This window comes from Pristis pectinata, chromosome 3 (genome assembly GCF_009764475.1).
Source record: "Pristis pectinata isolate sPriPec2 chromosome 3, sPriPec2.1.pri, whole genome shotgun sequence".
Classification (NCBI taxonomy): domain Eukaryota; kingdom Metazoa; phylum Chordata; class Chondrichthyes; order Rhinopristiformes; family Pristidae; genus Pristis; species Pristis pectinata.
This window is the reverse complement of record NC_067407.1, coordinates 120,925,016-120,945,601: the sequence shown is the minus strand read 5'-3', so window position 1 is coordinate 120,945,601 and position 20,586 is coordinate 120,925,016. Positions and strand designations below refer to the sequence as shown.

Here is a 20,586-nt window from a genome sequence, read left to right as displayed (position 1 = left end):
ATAATAGTGAGTCTTTCTCTCTCTTGACTCAAGATTTTAAACAGTCATGAAGGGTTTAGCCTTGACTAATGTTTCTTGATCTGCTCTGCTTTAAGGAGTAGACCCCCAGCTTCTCAAGTCAATTGATGAATATTTAGGCCCTTCAACTGTCCCTCCTGTGAACTAGATATAATGGAGAAGATCTTCCATGGTACCAAAATTGCTGATTGCCTGCTCTTGGGTCACACTGATCCACATGGAGCTGGATTCCAGTCCAGTACAGCACAAGGGCTGTCCCAGTACAAGTTCTGTTGGAATCACAGAAAACATTTTGACAGCTGGTAAAGCCCTGCCCTCCCATTCACAGGCTGTCCATTTGGGTTCTGTATGTATTCCACCAAAGCAGCCAAGTGGCAGTACTGAAGAAGTCACTGCTGATTTAAATAGGCACTGGTCCTGGAACCCAGGTGAGTGAGGGCAAGTCCTGGACTTGGTGCTTGTGACAGAGTAGAAACTCTGAAACAATAATTCATTGTGGGCCAGACTAATGTTTTGCTGGAAATCTTGGATTGATTGATTTATATTTTTGTTATTGGGGTGCACTTGGGTTGTATGTGGTCTGTAAATGATTTGTGGTGTTTGTTGAGAAGATGAAAATGTTTTGGCAAATTGTTTAGTAGAACCAATTGACATGTGGGGAAACGTTTTGTGAATGGCATGTAGTTCGCCCTGCCATGCTCTTTGTAAGAACCAATCATTTTTTTCTGTTTATTGTAGATGAGGATGTCCCTGCAGACATGATTGTGGAAGAATCAGGACCTGGTGCACAAAACAGCCCATACCAGCTGCGGAGAAAGTCTCTATTGTCTAAAAGAACAGCTTATCCTACAAAAAATAATATGGAGGTGAGATGCACTGTTATAATGAAGAAAGCTGTGTTTTGGTGTTAACCCCGCCATCCAAAAATCATCCTTGCCCATGTGCAAATTTAATTGGTGAAAACATGGCTTAGACAATGATTGTGTAAACTATTACAATCTTTTTCCCTGCCAGCCTTATAGAGGGGAGATCTCAGGCACCATTTTATTTTTGCACAATGAACTGATGCTTTGCAGACTTGAATGTTGGAGGCTGATATATATAGCCTTTAGTTTTCAAGGAAGATAGGACTCAACAGTGGTACAGAAGGTGGGGAATTGGAGTCAAATATAGAGTATAAACCAAGCATGTCCAATTGGAAGAGTGGATAGGGGCATGGTGAAGCAGATAAATTGATCAATTTTTATTTTAATGCATTGAGCCTGATGGATAAGGCTAATGAACTTCGATGGTTAATTAGCACATGGAAATATGATATTATTGCATATCAGAAACTGGGTTGGAAGAAGGACAAAGCTGCAGCTCAATGCTCCAGGCCATAGTAGTTTAATGCCAAATAGGCAGATGGAGAAGTAAAAGCAGAGGGGGCATCACAATGTTGATTAGGAAGAACAGCACAGCAGTACTCAAGAGAATGTCCTGGAAGGCTTTCAATGATGCTATGTGGGTTGAAAAAAAAGGGGGCAATCACTTTGGTATTATATACTACAGGCTCACCAACATCGGGAAATAGAAGAACAGATATGAAGACAATTTGCAGAAAGATGCAAGAGCAGTGGCACTATAGTTGTGGGGGGGAAAAGAGGTAGGATTCCAACTTTCCCAATATTGGCTGGAAGTGCCGTGGAGCTGGGGCTTACATGGGGAGGAATGTGTCAGGAGAGTTTTTTGAGCCAGCACTTAGATATTCATACATGGAAAGGATTCTACTGGACTTAATCTTGGGAAATGAAGCCAGGCAAGTGGTGGAAGTGTCAGTGGGTGAGTACAAGTGGGAGTCTTTTAAAAGGGAGATGGTGAGTGTTCAGGGCCAAAGTGTTCCTGTGAGATTGAAAGGTAAAGGTTGGATCACAAGGGATATTGAGGAGTTGACAAAATAAATGAAATGTATAGGCAACTGAAAACAGTGGAGTCCCTTGAAGAATATAGAAAGTGTAGGGGAATACATAAAAGGAAACTAGGAGGACAAAAAGGGCCCATGAATTATTATTGGCAGACAAAATTAAAATGAATTTCTTGGCATTCTATAAGTATATTAAGAAGAAGAGGGTAACCAGGGAAAGAGTAGATACCCTTAGTAACCAGAGGGGTAACCTATGCTTGGAGTCTGGGGATGTGGGCGATGAATATTTCTCGTTTGTTTTCACTGTGGAGAAGGAGATGGTAAAGGGAGAGTTCAGGATAAGGGAGGGTGATGTTTTGGTGCATATTAATGTTAGGAAGGCTGGGTGTCTTGGCAAGCATAAAGTGGATAAATCCCCAAGACCTGATGAGATGAAAGCCAGGCTGCTATGGGAGGCGAGAAGGTTGTTGGGGCCCTAACAAACAGTTTTGCATCTTTGTTAGCCGATGACTAGAGGATAGTGCATGTTCTTCCTTTATTCAAGAAGACAAGCATGGATATGCCAGATAACGAAAGGACAGTGAGTCTCACATCAGTGACAGGGAAATTATTTGGGGGAAAAGTTTTAAGGGACAGGATTTTCTTCACTTGGAAAGGCAGGATTGGTTACTCAGCATGGCTTTGTTTTTGGGAAATCCTGTCTCAAATTTGATTGAATTTTGAAGAGGTGCCTAAGCATATTGATGATGGGAGTGCAGTGGATGCTGTGTACGTGGACTTTAGTAAGGCCTTTAACCTGCTTGGTAAGCTTGTCCAGAGGGTTTGAGTCCATGGGATCCAGGACAGGATTGGTAATAGGAGACGGCGGGCAGTGGTGGAGGGTAGCTTTCACAATTAGAAATCTATTTCCAGTAATGTACCACAGCGATTCGTGTTGAGATGTTTGTGATGTACATTAACAAGTTAATTGAAATGAATATGAGCTATGATAAGTAAATTTGTAAACAACACAAACATTGGTGGTGTTGTAGATAACAAGGAAGATTGTCTAAGGCTACAGAATGATGCAAGTTGGCTGGAAAGTTGGACAAAGTAATGGAAAATGTAATTTAGTCTTGACAAATGCAAAATAATGCATTTTGGGAAGGCAAACGAAGTAGCCAGTAAATGGTAGGTCCCGAGGTACTGTTGATGAACACAGGGACTAAGTCCCTAGATTGCTGAAATGTTAGCGTGGACGGACAAGCTAGTGAAGAAAGCATATGAGTGCTTATCTTTGCTGGCCCTGGTGTAGAATACAAGAACAGGGACATCATATTACAATTTTATAATGGTCCACACCCGGAGATTTATGTGTAGTTCTGGTCACCACATTATGGGAGGGATGTGAATGCACTGGAGAAGGTGGTGATTAAAGCATTATGGTTAGAAGGAGAGACTATAGGCTGGATTTGTTTTCCCTGGAGCAGAGGAGCTGAGGAATGACCTGACAGGTGTATAAATTTGAGGGGGATAAGTATGGTAGATAGTAAAAATGTTTTTCCCATGGTGGCAAAATCTAAGATGAGGGAGTAGGTTTAAGGTGAGAGTTAAGAAGTTTAGAGAGGGTTGGGGAGTGGGGGTGGTGGAATTCTTTAACACAGAAGCTGGATGGACAGGAATGTACAGCCTGAAGAGATGGTGGAGGTAGATATGCTTACAATGGTTAAGAAGCACCTAGACAAGTACTTGAATTGCCAAGGCAGAGGGCTACGAACTTAATGTGGGTAAATGAGATTAGTGTAGATGAGCACAGTGAGCAGTATGGATGTTGTGGGCTTAAGGTCCTGCTTCTTTGGTGTACAACTATGACTCTACAGATCAGAGAGGAAGTAGTGTACATGAAAATATCCTACATCCTTACTATTAATTTTACCAACAACTATAAAGAAAAAGTGTAGAACAAAATTAATGTGATTACCCATTTAATAGATTAAGCGAAGTAGATTTTCTTCCAGTCACAATTTAACTGCCTCGGAAATAATTAGGATGCAAATTTTAAATCTACCTTAATTATGACTTCCAATTTTTGATGTCAATATATTTAGAAAGAGCAAGATGTGAAATGGCACCACTATCTATTTTGGAAGATGTATTTTGACAGTATCACTCATTGTCAATAGCTCAGCAGGACTTTTTTCTTAAGTAGCTGTTTGGTTCCTAACAATCAAAAGGTTTGAAAACAAAATGTTCTTTTAGAAACTTCAGTGTCAAGTAATTTTACCATTGAAATACTTTTGCCAATTTTTGTCTCAAATACATACTGGTGACAGTGACTATGAAACTGATGATAAGCATGCATAGACTAATGAGGTCATGGGGAAGCAAAAAAATGCAGTAAAATGTTACAGGTTTTTTCCTGAACCCCAGCCTCAAATTAATTCCTTAGTTTCTAAGTTTTGTACTTGATCTCTGGTCTTTTAGTCTCTTAGATTGTCATGGTAAAGTGGTGCATCTATGCAACTTGTTCTTTAATGGTCTGTCAGGAATTCATGGTCAGTATATGTATTTGTGTAGCCTGTCTGAGATTTTAAGTGAATCTCAATAGCAGATTATGATGCATTACTCTTACAATCTTCAATGGAATTCTGATGTACATCAGAATGTACATTGTGAGGATTGGTAAGGTGTATATAAGATCATTATAAAATGATCTAAGACCTCCGCAGGAGCTTCATCATATGATCTTCCACTTTAGTTTACAAAATTGGCAGATTGATATATTTCAGGATGCCTGCTATGGCAGCAATATGACATATTGCTTGAATGGAAAGGAATTTGTTAATAGTACAAGTTTTCTGCTGTTGGGTAACTCTCATCTTTCTGATATTATGTAGAGTAACCAGCAGAGAAATAGGCCGTTTAACCCGATCATTCCATGATTATGTTGAGCCTCTCTTCTGAACTTCTGTCAGTCTAACTCTCTATGCCCTCTCCCATGCCCTTACAACTTTTCTGTGAAGTACATGGATATTATTTGTCTCAGCTGCTCCATGTTCCACATTCTCACCAGCTCTGGGTAATGAAATTTGTTCTGCTTTACATTTTTGATTTTATTTTTTGTTAACCGTATTATTTTGATGGCCTCTGATTTTTTTTCTTCCTAATATGAAAAAAGATGCTCTATCAAAGCCTTTAAGTCTTCTGAAGACATCTGAAGTTATTCCTCTGCCTTTTTTTTTCCAGTTTGTTAATCGCACCCTGATACATTTGTCTTGTTATCCTTGGTAATTTTTTTTGCATTCACTCAATTGCCTCTATTTTTATAATGGTGACCAGAACTGTACAGAGCTGGAAATAAGTTTGGCATAAATCCTTGGTTTTGCAATTCTACCCTGCTTAAAGTAAATTTAATCGTCTGTTTTTTTTCTTTTGAAAACTTTATTAATGAACATTACTGTTGTTAATAAAAAAAATTACAGATGCTGGAAATACTCAGAAGTTCAGACAGCATCTGTGAAAAGAAGCATGTTTGAGGTTCGAGAGCCTTGCAAGTTGTAATGGGCTCTGCAATAAAACCCAGACCATAATGTGTACCTTTCGTGAAACTAGATTGAATGGTAAAGTGGATTTAAAAAGAAGTTAATTAAAATTGAATTAATGCCTTTCTTAGCTTCCTTCTGCCTTTTCTGCAAATTATTTCCTATCCAAAAGATGTTTTTTTTTTGCAAGACTAGAGGCAGTTACAAAGGTGAGAAGTGGTGAGGGCACAGAAGGATGAAAATTTTAAATTTATAATGTCGATGAGTCAAAGATATTTTTGATACGAGTGGAGGTGAGAATTGTGACTTGGGTGTGCTGAATATTTAATTGAAGGAAATTATAGGCTTTTCCAGAATTAGATGTTAGGCAAATAGCCTGACAATTTAGACATAACAGGTGTTATGAGAAGTAGAGTTGGACAAAGCAGCATCTAAAGTGATAGGTAACGATACCGGTAAGAAAAAAGTGACTTATTAGGCAAAAAATAGTTAAGCAAAGGTTCTCCCACAACTGGTCACTGGAAGAGAGTTAATTCCAAGGCAGCCAATATGATCAACCAAGGCAAAATGGAGCAAAATGGTTGAGAAGGATAACACAATTATATTTGTGACCTTGAGGCATTTTTTTGTGCCATGGAAGGAATGAAAAACTTTTTGGAGTTGTGTGTAAAATAGGCATAGTTTTGGAGATGATACCTGCTGTGACATGGAAGAAGGAAAGAAGGTTGGAGATCAAGGATGGTGAATTTTAATAGGAGGGATAGTTTTTAAGGAAAGGAAAATTAAGAGATTAGTATGTGGGTTTAGTATCACCAGAGCAGAAGTTTAACTATTTTTATTCCAATCTCCCTTCACAGTCCGAACTCATTTTAATCATTAGAGTAAGGAGCAAAGTTTAGAAGATTGTGTTAAGATCGGGTGCAAGGAAGGAGAGAATGCTGCAGAATGAAAGATCTTAATTGGAACTCCTCTTGAAGATGAGGAAGGGGAGAATGGTTTGAACAGGTAGTTGATGGTGAAGAGAAGCATTCATGGCTTATTTTTACATTCTATTAGGGTCTTGGAGCAGGAAGCACTTTTGCAGAGAAGAGCAGGGCATGAAGGTGCATAGTGAAAATTTGGAAAAACTAGATGCTGAAAATGTGAAATCTAAAGATGTATAATAAGATGGAATGTCCCATGTGTCCTGCACAGCAGATTAGACCATATCTGTGGAAAGAGAAACAATTAATGTTCATCGGAACTGAGAAAGGAAAAAAAATTACTTTGGGTAGCAGAAAATGTGGGGGAGCATGCTGGGTGGAAACAAAGGCAATTTCTTTGATAGATGAAATAATAGGGGAGTGACAATAAGGTTAAGGTGCTTTGTGTAATGTGTAGCTAATGCTGTATAGTCTGTCTAATGTTGGCAGGCGAAATGGCTAGTCCTACAAGCTGCAACGTGCCCAGGTGGAAGATGAGGTGAAATTGCTCAAGCTTGTGTTGGACCATTTTTTATTTCAAAATAAACTCTATTCATAATTTTTAAAAATGTATACAAAGAATGAACAGTGCAATACCTTTACATTTGTGGTCAATGCATTTAGTAGTGTTCACTTTTCTTTGTTTAAAAAAAACCCAAAGCACCTTTGCCAGTCATTTGGCTCCGTGGGATTATGCACCAATATAATATTTAAGGGGCTTCTGCACCCAACCCAGCCCCTCCATGTCCAGTAGCAGAAGAAGAAGACTGTAGTCCTTCCCCACCAAACCCTTGAATTGGCTGCACCAAGCTTCAGTGTGTCCCTCAGCATGTACTCCTGCAGCCTAGAATGTACCAGTCAGCAGCATTCCCCTAGGAACATCTCGCAGTGCTGAGAGACGAACAAGTTTCGGGCAGAACAAAAGATGTCATTCTCCAAGTTGATGATCTTCCAGCAGCAGTTGATGTCCGTATCTGTGTGTGTCCCTGGGAACAGCCCATAGATCAGAGTCCTCTGTTATGCAGCTGCTCGGGATGAACCGTGACAAAGACCCTTGCATCTTTCTCCACGTCCTCTTCGCAAACTCTCAGCCTGTAAAGAGGTGAGCGACTGTCTTGTCACCAGTGCAGTCATCCTGGGGGCAGTGTGCATTGGGAATGATGTTCTGACCACGCAGGAAGGATCTGATTGGGAGGGCCAGCTAAGTGAGGTCATTGTGCTCGTTGGTGAGTTCTGGCAATGAGGCATTCTGCCAGATGGTCTGGACAGTCTGCTCAAGGAACCATTCCACAGTATCCATTGAGTCCTTGTCCTGCAGTATTTGCAGGAAGTTCCATGCTGGCCACTACCTGATGGAATTGTGGTCAAAGGTGTTGTTCTGGAAGAACTTTTCCATGAAAGACTGGTAACGTGGCAACGTCCAGCTGACTAGGACATTGTGCAGCAATGGGGTTAGGCCCATCCTTCGCAACACTGGGGGCAGGTATAACCTCAGCACATAGTGACACTTGGTGCCCACGTATTTTGGTTCCACACATAGCCTGATATAGCCACACATGAAGGTGGTCATCAGGATGAGGGTGACATTGGGTACACTTTTGCCCCTGTTATGCATCGCGTCCCGTTGGACTCTGTTGTAACTGTACAGGAGGCTATGGGCAGAGAGAGTAGAGTGGAATAATGAGCTAAAGTGGTGGTTTTTCCAGCATTATCTCTTTTTATTGATGATGCATAATGTGGCCTGGGCTGATCTAGCCACAAATAACCAAACAGTAATGAATTTGTCAATTTTTGAATAGAAATTGATGTATAGTTCTGGTTCTATTAATGCAGCTCTGAGATCATGAAAGGCATATAACACAAAAAAATTACATTTAAAGCAGCTTATGCGAATGATTAACCTGGGAAGTCACAAGGTCGGAGTTATTGCCTTGAATTGTGTCAGAATTATGTTTGGTTAACCAAATATCATTCTTCCTTTCAATCTTGAAGGATTTGGACAGAGTGGAATGCTACATGGCACACAAGCTAATATTGGAACTTGTGAACTATTACTGGTATTACATTTAGAAAATGTGAACAAGGTGATGGTGAGAATTATCCATCATTTGATAGTGTTTATTCTTTGAACAAAGTTCATCCTCCTTGTAAAGGTTTTTTTTGTGTCTAAGACCTAAGCTTTTAAACATTTTTCTGTTTTACATTGTATCTACACGGATACATTTCATTTTAGTCTTAAGAATAGAAAAGTGATAATATAAGAAGAACTTTAGTGCAGGTTGTAAATATATGATTTGTGTGAACTGAGAATGAAATGCTTGTAAAATCAAGTGTCTCATGATTTCTAGAGGAGCATGGGGCCTATTTACTCTCTGGATGTTGAAATATGCAAATACTTAGCTTTGAATAAAACTGTGAATAAAAAAAATTTCTGCGACAAAAGTGTGTTCATAATCAAACGTTCATTCTGGTGTAGACTCTGGATCTTTGCAGCAAAAGGCTGTATTTTAGCAAAATGGTTGGATAACATTTTTACTATCATTAACAGAGGAATTTCCCTACCCTTCCCCTCCCATCCCCTGATTTTTTCCATGGGGGTCTTGAAAGTTTTTTTTAAAAACAGTCAGAAATCAAAATTCTACAGAAGAATCAAGAGTAACGAGTTTCTAAAAATGATTTACTTACAGGCTAAATGAAGAGAGGTGGGAACATTAATTGATCTCACTGGCCTATTATATACTTACTGTTAAATACTTTTTAGATAGTGAACTATAAAATATATAAACCATGTATGGCTCTTAACATTATAAAATGCAATAAAGTGCATGTTTCAAAAATAGCAGAGTGATACCTAAACTGTTGCGATCTGAGAAACTCCTCTCAGCTGACAATAGAAAATATTAGGCAGGTTAATTTCAATAGAAAATGCATGAAGGGGGCAAGAGGAAGGCTGGGCTATTATCTCCGTGTTAAATTTTATAAGATTATTTATTGACAGCATTTTTTCCTCCGTGGCTGGGAGAGGAAGTTTTAAATGCATCCTTTCCAAAATGAACTTTTGATATAAAAAGTTGAATATCTCCCTGGAGTCAGTTTTATCCATAGAAGTGCTGCTGTTAGATTTAAACTCCTGTAAAATGTGAATTTTTAAGCTGATTGCAATTTATGGTGATCAGGAAGTCTGTGGCAATGAATTGGCCTTTCTCTATGAAGTTTTGTTTTAACTGTTTTACTTGGATAGGTGCATGGAGGAGTGGAGCTTGGAGGGATATGGGCTGAACGCAGGAAGTTGGGACTAGTTCGGTAGGCACTGTGGTCGGCATGGACCTAAGAGTGCAAGTGTGTAGTTCGCTGAAAGTGGTGTCACAGGTAGATAGGGTGGTGAAGAAGGCATTTGGCACGCTGGCAGGCACATTAGCAACATTTCAAAGCCATCCAGATAACTACATGGATAGGAGAGGTTCAGAGGGCTTTGGGTCAAATGTGAACAGATGGGACTAGCTTGCATAGACCAGTTGGGCCAAAGGGCCTGTGGCCGTGCTCTATTACTCCGACTCTCTATGACCCTAACTTCCAAAGCTGTATCACCCTGATGGTTGACTGATTCAAAGCTCTTGAGTGTAGGAGTTGGGAAGTTATGTTGCAGTTACATTGATGACAATGCACTTGGAGTATTGGTACAGTTTTGGTCACCCTGTTATAGGAAGGATGTTATTAAACTAGAAAGAGTGCAGAAAAGATTTACCAGGATGTTGCCAGGGCTCAGGGGCCTGGGTTACAAGGAGAGGTTACGTCGACTAGGACTTGATTCCCTGGAATGTAGGAGATTGAGGGGTGATCTGATGGAGGTATATAAGATCATGAGGGGCATAGCCAGGGTGAAAGCACATAGTCTTTTTCCCAGGGAGGGGGTGTTAAAAACAAGAGGGCATAGGTTTGAGATCAGAGGTGAGAGATTTAAAAGGGACATCAAGGCAGCAGCTGCACGCAAAGGGTCGTGCATATTTGGAATAAGCTGCCAGAAATGGTGGTTGAGGCAGGCCAATTAGCAACATTTAAAAGCCATCCAGATGAATACATGGATAGGAGAGGTTTAGAGGGCCAGGGGCCAAGACTAGCTTGCTGGGCAACACCATTGGCATGGACAAATTGGGCTGAAGGGCCTGTTTCCATGCTCTCTGACTCTATGACTGGTTGGGCAAAGGGCCTCTATCCGTGCTGTATTGCCCTATGACTCTTAACTGCCAAAACTGTATCACCCTTATAGTTGACTGATTCAAAGCTCTTTTTAAAAACATTTGAGAAAGGGATTCTCTGGTGATTTTTTTTTAAGTGAATTTATTTTGTTTAAGTGAATTTATTTTTGGTGAAGGTTTTAAGCTAAAGTTCTGTGGCTTACTAATACAGATTTCTGTAGTATTTTAGATCTTGAGTTATATGTAAATTACCTGCAATAGGTAAGATTCAGGTTTAACTATGGCCGTGTTTGCAGTGGAAAATGCATTTTCTTCAATGCCTTTTTCAGCAAAAGGCTCATTGCAGCAGAGAAGCCTGAAAACATTAATATCTATCTTAAGCTCAAGTTCTAATAGGCTAGCAGAGCACTCCATTTTATGTTGAGTGCTATAAAGACATTATTAATTCTATCATTTGTTTAAAAAACATATGAATATTCCTTTGCACCATTGCTCATCCTCTACACGATTATGCTCCACCCTCATTTCTATCTTCCATATTACTAGTTCTAACAGAAAAAATTCCTACATGCCAAAAATATTTTTATCCATTAATTTTCTGTAGCTATATTTTTACCTGGGTTTCTCCTTTGTCCTCAGTTTTCATTTTATAGGTGCATACTATCCTGTGACCCTTTTGTATATGAAGATCATCCATAAACTGCCTGCTATCCTATTAATGTTCCACTTGATTTATTGGGTCAGAATCTTCTTTCTCACTGTTTTTAGGGTCCTTATTGTATGCAAAGGGCTGAATGTGGTGCTGCTACTCTTATTTTTTTATGATCCCAAACACCATTGAGTGTAGCAGCAGCACATTCAGCCCTTTGTACCTGCTGCACCAATTATCAAGATCATGGCAGATCTTCACCCCAATACCACTTTTCTGAATGATCCCTTTATCCCTTGATTCCCCCAGTGTCTGGAAATGAATTAAGTTCTTATTTTGAATGAACTCTGACAGAGCCTCCATAAAACTCTGGTAAAGAATTCCAAAGATGCATCACCTTCTATGTAAAGAAATTTCTCCCAGTCTTAATCCTAAATGATCTACCCCTTATTCTGAGACCATGACCCTGGTTCTAAATTCCTCAGCCAGGGGAAACATTCCCCCTGCATCCAGCTTTGAAGTGCCAGAAGAATTTTATAAGTTTCAATGAGTTCTCCTCTCATTCTTCTTAACTTTAGAGAATGCAGTCTCCTCAATCTTTCCACATAAGGCAAACCTACCATCCCAGGAACCAGTCATAGAAACAGACCCTTTGGCTCACCACATCATTACTAACTATCATGCATATCTACACCAATCCCACTTGCCTGCATTAATTCCATATCCCTCTATGCTTGCTCATTCAAGTATCTGTCCAGATGCCTCTTAAATATTCTTACTATTCCTGCCGCTACCACCTCCTCTGGCAGCTCATTCCAGATACCACTCTTTGAGTAAAAAAAAAATATCCTTCAGGTTCCCTTTAATCCTCCTCTCTGTCACCTGAGAACTATGCCCACTAGCTTTAGACACCTCTTCCATGGGAAATAGAGTAGATAGCCAGAGTCTATCTATGCCTCTCATAATTTTATTTACCTTTATCATGTCACTTCTCAGCATTCTTTGCTCCAGGGACTCAGCTTATCCAATCTCTCCTTATAACTAAGACCTCCAGTCCAGGCAACGTTCTTGTGAATTTTTTCTGCACTCCCTCTAGCTTAATCACATCTTTCCTGTAGTTTGGCGACCAGAACTGCGCACAGTACTCCCAAGTGTGGCCTAACGAATGTCTCCTACAGTCTAGTGAATCTTCACTGGATTCCCTCAATGGCAAGCATATCTTCTTTTACACCTGATATGATCTCATCAAGGTACTCTGTAATTGCAGTAAGACATCTTTTTCCTGTACTAAAAATGCTCTTGTAAAAACCAACACAATATTTGTCGTCTTAATACTTGCTGCACCACATGTTGGGTTTCAGTGAATTGTGTACAAGGACACCCAGGTCTCTCTGAACATTAGCAACATTACCCAATCTCTCACCAGTTCAAAACAAAAATGCCCTGCTTTCCTGTTTTGTGCAGCAAGGTGGAAAACTTCACGTTTTTTTCTGAATTATATAGCATGTGCCTTGTTCTTGCCAATTCACTTATTCATATCCCCGACTTTACATCTTCCTTTCTACTCACAATCCCAATAATTTTGTGTCATCAGCAAACTTGTAAGTATGACATCTGATTTCCTCAGCCAAATAGTTATGAATTGTGAATAGCTGAGGCGCAAGCAGTGGTTACTGCAGCTCCCCAGTTGTCACAGCCTTCCAACCCAAGTAGGATCCATTTATTCACATTTTGGTTTCTGTTTAATAACCAATTCTCATTTCCATGTCAGTATATTGCCTCGGATTCCATCTGCTTTGACTTTATTACCTCCAATTCTGCCTGCTCTCACCTTGTTGACCAACCTCCTGTGTGGGAATTTATTGAAAGCTTACTTTTCAAATTGTGCCACATCCATGGGTTTTCTTCCCCCCCCACCCCCCACCCTTATCTATTTTATCTATTCTACTAGACATATTTTCAGTGAGCTCTAGAAGATTAGTTAGACAGGATTTTCCTATCATCAATCCATGCTGACTCTGCTCAATCCTCTTATTTTTCTCCCCCAAGGTATTCTGCTATTACGTCCTTCATTACAGATTCTGGCATTTTATCTACTGCTGATATCAATCAAGCAGGTCGGTAGTTCCCCGTTTTTTCTCTTCCTCCTTTCTTAAATAATGGGGTCATGTTTGGAATTCTCTGATCCATAGGAGAAATTTGAGAATCTATAGAACTTTGGAAGATAACCAGACATCTGTTTGCTATTTCCAGGGCCACCTTTTTTGAGACTCTTAAGATGTAAACTATTAGATTCCTTGGGATTTATCATCACCTTCCCATGTACAGTTTTTTGGCTAATACTCATTTCATTCAATTCCTTATTCTCACAAGACCCTTGGTTTTCTGGCATTTCTGGCAGGGATTTTATCTTTTTCTGTGAAGAGAGGCACAAAGTAATTGTTTAAATCCTCTACCGTTTCTTTATTCCCCACAATAAATTCTCCCGTCTCTACCTTTGTAGGACTTGTGTTTACCCCTGCTAGTCTCTTCCTTTTTATATACAAAGAGAGCTCTTGCAGTCTTTTGAAGCTGCTTGCTAGTTTGTGCTCATATTCTATTTTACCTTTCTTTATCAATTTCTTGCTCCTTCTTAGCTGAGTTCTAAACTGCTCCCAATCCTTGGGTCTACTGCTGTATCTTGCAACTTTATAAGTGTCTTCCTCTGGTTTAATGCTATCTTCTGTTTTTACCTGTCTGCCCTAGATGACCACTTTTACCTTTTGGGCTTTTGTGTCTTAATGCCTAATTGGCAACAAAAAATTCTGTTATCTCTTTTCAATGTTATAACATGTCCTATGTCATACCGTTTCAATATATTTTCCCAATCAACCACAGCCAACTCTCCATCAGACCTTCATAGTTTCCTTTCTTTAGATTGAGTTTCAGACTGAGCTACTTCGCTTTCAGACTTGATGTAAAATTCTGTCATATTCCCTAAAGGTCCTTCACAACAAAATTATCAATTTCTCATTGCATAAAAGATCTACAATGGTACTTTTCGCTGTGCTCTGGAAATCCATCTCGTATAAATACCTTTAATTCGTCTTCTCCTTATTACTACCAGTTTGACTTGTTTAATCTATATGTGGATTAAAGCTCCTCATGATTACTGAATTATCCCTGTTATGTGCTCCTCTAATTTCTTGATTTGTGCTGTGTGCAATATAAAGTCATATTTAGTGGCCTCTGACTTCTACCAACATTTTCTGCCCTTTTATGGTTTCTGATTCAACATCATCATGTGCTGCACCAAGATTGTTTCTTACCACTGTACTAATCTCATCCTTTATTCCTTTTTCCCCCCTTCCCTGTCCTTCCTAAATTTCAAATATCACCTGAGCTTGAATCAAATGGCTTCATTTTGGTAGGAGGCCATTTGGCCCATCTTAGCTGTACTTGTTCTCTACCAGAGCATGTCACCTGAGTTGTATCCCCCCCCACCCCTTCTTCTGTGACCTTGCAAATATTTCTTTACCATCTGTTTATGCAATTCCCTCTTAAAGGCCAAAATGGGCCCTGCCTTCGCCACCTCTGCAGGCAGTGCATTTCAGATTCCAACTACAAGCAGTTTGAAAAATAAAGCTGCTTCTTCATGTCACTCTTAATTCTCATTCCCTTTATACTTGTGACATCTAGTTATTGACCCCTCGTGAGGATATTTAGTCCCAGTCCTGCTGAGGTTTAACCTGATTGATTGGCACAGCTCCCACTCCAGAAATCTAAAGACCTTCAATGTGCAACATCTTCCATGTTTATTTGCTCTATTGCCCTATTTGTCTCAGAAGGAGATAACGTTTGAAGTTCTGCTTTTTAATCTCTTTCCTCGCTCCCTAAAATATGTGAACAAGATTTCATCCCTTTTTGTACCAACATTATTGTATTGATGTGGCCCACAACTTCATCCTCTCTTAGGTTGTTCTTCAGCCGTTCAGTGGCATCTTTGACCCTGATTCCAGGGAGAAAACATTATCATCCTGTAGTCACATCTATAGCAGTGGGCAATCCTCCATGTCCCCCTAATAAATGAATTCCCTGTCGTTCTTCCTCCCTTCCTGCACAATCAAGCCTCTGCTGGTGCCACCCTCCTGTCTCGAGCTGCACGTCATCAAGGGACCATTGCTCCCAGCAGTAGCCAAAAGGAGAACCTGTTAGTGAGCAAGGCTGATCATGATTATGAAGAGTTGGGAACATGACTTTAAATGCACCATTATATATTTATAAATGTTGATAAAATATATTTTATGGAAAAGAAGGTTAAATTTAGGAATAATCGAGATGCAAGACCTGGGGAAGCACAACTCAAGTTGTAAGGCTGAGATGGATTAGTTGCTGTTATAATGTGGAAATGAAACCCAAACATTTTAGCGGACTTGTATAAAATTTAACCGTAAGAATGTAATTATGAACCTGAGGGCTGGCATAGAGTCAAATGTCATTAGATTGATGTACAACTGCCACACATTGATGAAATTGTTTTGCTTTCTCCATGTTCAGTTAATACATTTTCATTAAACAGGTTTGACTGTACTGATGCACATTTTTTGAGTTTCATTCTGCAAATAAGTTTTCAATTTTAAACCAAGTTACAGATGATGCGCATTGTACTTAAAGCTCTATTCCAATTAACAGCCTGCAGTAGGATCAATTTACATAAATGTTTACCAACATAAGCGACTGTTAAATTGTTTCATTTTTCAGATGCAGTCCATATATGTGTAAAACATTGTCAACTATCTTTTCCTCATCTAAGCTGATTAAGCAAATATCCATTCTTTGTCCTGCATGTGGGCGATTGTATCCTTGTGTAAGTGTGTCAGTAATCGTACTGCCTGAATTTAATTGCCTCACCAATTGGTAGCAGAGACTTCAGATGGCAAGACTCTAGCAGTGGAAGTACTTCTCTGAATCCTTCTGCCTCTCTTTCCCCTTTAAGAAATGTTGACCAAACTAAGATAAGATATCTTTATTAGTCACATGTACAATGAAACACACAATGAAATGCATCTTTTGCATAGAGTGTTGTGGGGGGCAGCCTGCAAGTGTCGTCACACTTCCGGTGCCGACATAGCATGCCCACAGCTCCTAACCTGTACATCTTTGAAATGTGGGAGGAAACTGGGGCACCTGGAGGAAACCCAGGCAGACATGGGGAGAATGTACAAACTCCTTGTAGACAGTGGCCGGAATTGAACCCGGGTCACTGGCGCTGTAAAGCGTTACACTAACTGCTACACTACCGTGCCTGCTATTGGGCATTATTCACATTTCTCCTGTCAGGATGTTATTTTTTTTGAAAATACACTTCTTAAGCAAATCCTAACAGAAATAGCAAAGTGAACAAAAAGGATAAGGATGATATTACTCCACAGGCTACCACAAGGAATTAGCAATTGAATTTACAGATTGAGTAGAGTTGGTCTCCGCATTCTTTCTCTACCAACCAAGAAAACTCAGACATCAAAAAAATTGAAAGTTTAAAACAGGAGCACATGATTGTCTGTCTATAAGTTGTGAGGCATGGAAACTTAGGAACTGGTTACCTGTATAATGATATTCTATACTTAGAGGATTGGAATATGTATTTATTTTTTAAAATGGTCTCCTTGTATGATTGCAGTTGTAATTTTTTTTTGAATTGGAAAAGTTATTTTGTTTGCATTTTTTCCTGTCTCATAGGGTGCTTCCACTTCAACCTCAGATAATTTTGGTCATAGAGCAAAGCGGGCAAGGGTGTCAGGAAAGTTACAGGATCTTCCAGGTAAGTAAATTCACAACCTAAAAAATAGTATAAATATCTACTTTCTGATATGGCAGCATAGTTCAAAAATGTACTTTCTTTAATCTTTTAATCTTTTCATCTTTTCAATTTTTTAAAATCTTTTTCCCTTGGAGTGAATTTTTAAGTGACCAGGGAACTGATGATTTGCTTTAATTTTTTTCTACTTTGTAAGTATCAAAAAGAGGGGAGGAGGCATAACTAAACAACAGAAGATGATTCAGAGTTGTATGAAATGTGAACTCAATCTGGTTGATTGATTTGATTGACACTGGGCATTGAACCCAGTTGGTGAAGAAAATGCTGCAGTGGTAATTCATTTTAGATTCTGGAGACAGAATTTGGAAGGAGAGGCTTCTACCTCAATTGTCCACTGTTGCATAAATTTTGAAGTGCTCCCAAATCATTTGGGTCATGAATTGGTTTTCCAAACCTGGCTGAATAAGGATGGATTAATGGTGGATTTACCTAAAACAGATGCAGTAATCAAATCTTTAGTCAGCTAGTTAGCCCAACACCATTGACTCTTGGAGATAGTAGAGAGTGAAGACGCTGTAATCTGGAGCATAAAAAAAACAACCTAATAGAGGAACTCAGTGGGTCAGGCAGTCCATGACTGTTGGACAACTACTACAGATCCTGTCAGAAAAATGGGACATCTTATTTGTATCAGGTAATGCTGCAGACAATGCATTAATGCAAAATGCTTCTTTATTAATTTCTCCTATATTAATTTTACATTGTACATGTAAAATATGGTTTAAAACTAAGGCTTTGTTCAGTATTCCACAGTTCTTTTATAATTCCCAAATATTGCAGGAAGGAAGAGAAGTTAAAATGGACTGGCCTCTACAATTTTCTATTCATAAATTGCAGTTCTTCTCAGTGGCAAAGTTATTTCCGACCTCATTATTTTTATCTTTAGCTTGAGTTTCAACAGCAAGTTTTAAATAAACCATACCATTTCTGTGATGTTTGTATACTGCGCAGGCCTCCTCCAACTCTATCCATTCCTACTTTGGATCCATTGTCCTACTTGGTGTAAAGAAATCCATTTAGAATTGTTTTTCTGTTTGTGATTATCCTGTATGTATATTGTATGTCGTCTTTGTCTGGACCCATTAACAATAGAAGTATTGTTACTGCATAATTTTAAGATCTTCATCTGGTTTTGTTTTTTTCTCTGGAAAACAGATATTGAGCCTGCTTACTATTTGTTTCATTCGAAAACTCTCATATCCTTGTAAATCTTCTTTCAGTATCTTTTTGGGTGCTAGAATTGTACAGTTCTCAAGTGTGGTTTAACTGAGGTTTTATGTAGTGTTGACTCTACACTCCAGCTTTAACAGTTATTTGCTTTGGAAATGTACATTTTATTTTGTACTATTTATGTCCATATAAACTTGTCCAGTTACTTCTCAGGTTTTATCTCTGGCCTGCTCTTCTTGTCACAAACCAGCAACAAAAGAAACACACTGAGCATGATTCAATGTTAAAAACTATTTTATTAATCACTACTTATGATAATACGTAAAATAAAAGTAAAAATGTTAGTATGTTAGAATTCAAAAATGTTAAACCTCGAACGTTAACCCCAAAACTAAACTCGTCGTGTGTGTGTGTGACAAAGTCCCAAACTCCCAGTTCCGGAATGGTTCTTAAAGTTCAGTTCCGCAAGCCATAAGGTGAAACATGAGCAAGGGCTTCTTCAACAACCACCGTTGTCTGAAGATAAGATGTAGATGTAGAAAAACATAGAGAGAGTACATACGAAATCCAAATGTTCCACGATGGAACCCAAACGACACTTCAGTGTTTACTCGGTAGTGACTTCCTCACCCCGAAAAGCATCCGAACCGTGGTCGTCCACACACAAATACCTGTTTCCTTCTACAGGTCAGCAACAAAGTGAACTCCACCGGATTACTTCCAACTTCCATACATGGATTTCAGTGGCAAACACAGTTATTGTTTCTCATCCATCGATAGAGAAAACAAGCAGGCTGGTGTCTCTCTCCTTTCTCTCTCTCTCCTTCTTCTTCTAACTTCTTCAACAACGTCATTACGTCCTTTATCTTCTGTTGACGTAAGCACGCCCCACACACACATACACACTCTCTATCTTAAAGGGACTTTTACTGAGTCCGTAACATTCTGTATTGCTTCATTTCCTGATCTACCTGATATGATCTGTTGTTGCTGGGTCCATCTCTATCTGTAGATTAGTTTTAAGTATTCTGCTGAATTATCTTTTGTCAAGCTTAATCCATCTAGTGTCCCCATTACAACAACCTCTTTTGGTGATTGTTCCTTTGTTACGGCAACACTGTTCCCAATTATTCTGGTTTCCATCTCTAACTGTTCATTCTTTATCTTGGACATCTGATGGCTATATTTATCTTAAACCAGTGATAACCTATTAGCTTTTATAACCTCTACCTTGGTTTCTATGACTGCAATTATTTCATTAAACCTATTACTTAGTGGATGGATTTCACATCACTTTTAGTCTGCTCTTAATGTTCATTTCTGAGCGTTCCATAGCAAATTCTCCTCCTTCATCTGAATTTTTGTTTTTCTTATTCAGCTGGAATTATCTGGTTTCAAGTTTCTTAATCCCTGGTGCTCCTTTATGACTTCAGTTTTTAAATTTCTACTGTATTTTTTATTTTTAAGAGGAGTTGTTAAATTTTATTTATTTTGTCATTGGAAAGATTATCAGTTGTGAAATAGGTTACACAGAGCATTGAGATCAAGTTTTTAAATCTATTTGTGTTTCTCCAGAAACAAAAAGAAGTAACTGATCCATGTATTTTCCTGTGGTCTTAATTTGTTGAAATTTTTTTTTGTTGTATCAAAGCTTCGTTTACCTCCCCCCCCCTCCCCGTGTCACAGCTTACCTGGGTGAGGGGACTCAATAATGAAATTGATGGTTTCTTTAAGTTACTTCTGCGACATTGGGGTTTTTCTTCGAATCTTAGCATCCTGACAGCATACCTTTTAACTGAACTTGTAAGGATTGAGTGGATCATGTATGGTCACACTTGACAGGTATATTAAATGTGTCTTTGACAAAACAAGTGATCCATTTGTAAGAGTTCTTGTAATGACACAGGAGCCTGCCATTCAACCTATTGGGCTCATGCAGTCTTCCAAGAAGCAATGCCACATTCTCCCACCCCTTATTTCCCTTCCCCGCAGCTTGTTTTCTCTCTCACACCTTCAATTCCCCTTTTGAATTGAGGGCAAGGGGGTAGTTTAGAAATCTGTGAAGTACAACAATTTATGAAAACTGTTTTTGAAAATGTTGCGGAACCACTATTGTCTGTATTTCATCTTTGCCAATTTTTTTATGCAGTTCTATTTAAATCGCACTTTTCAAAAATGCTGTGCCAGACCTCCAGAATAATGGTCAAAAATAAGCCCGAATCTTAACTTGCCCTTGTTTCTGTGAAATGTCAAATTAAAGTGCTCCCAGATGGAAATGTACCACATTTTGAGGATTCGGGTACTAATTCT

At 39.1% G+C, this 20,586-nt stretch overlaps 1 protein-coding gene across 2 annotated transcripts in view; it reads left to right on the top strand.

Moving 5' to 3' along the window:
* The window catches only part of fbxo11b (F-box protein 11b), a 94,523-nt gene that overhangs the window by 36,052 nt on the left and 37,885 nt on the right, over window positions 1-20,586 (top strand). For both annotated transcript variants that reach the window (XM_052010768.1, XM_052010769.1), the window contains 2 exons: window positions 757-884; window positions 16,968-17,049. In XM_052010768.1, the coding sequence (XP_051866728.1) occupies window positions 757-884; window positions 16,968-17,049 (210 nt within the window). The remainder of the gene's footprint in view (window positions 1-756; window positions 885-16,967; window positions 17,050-20,586) is intronic.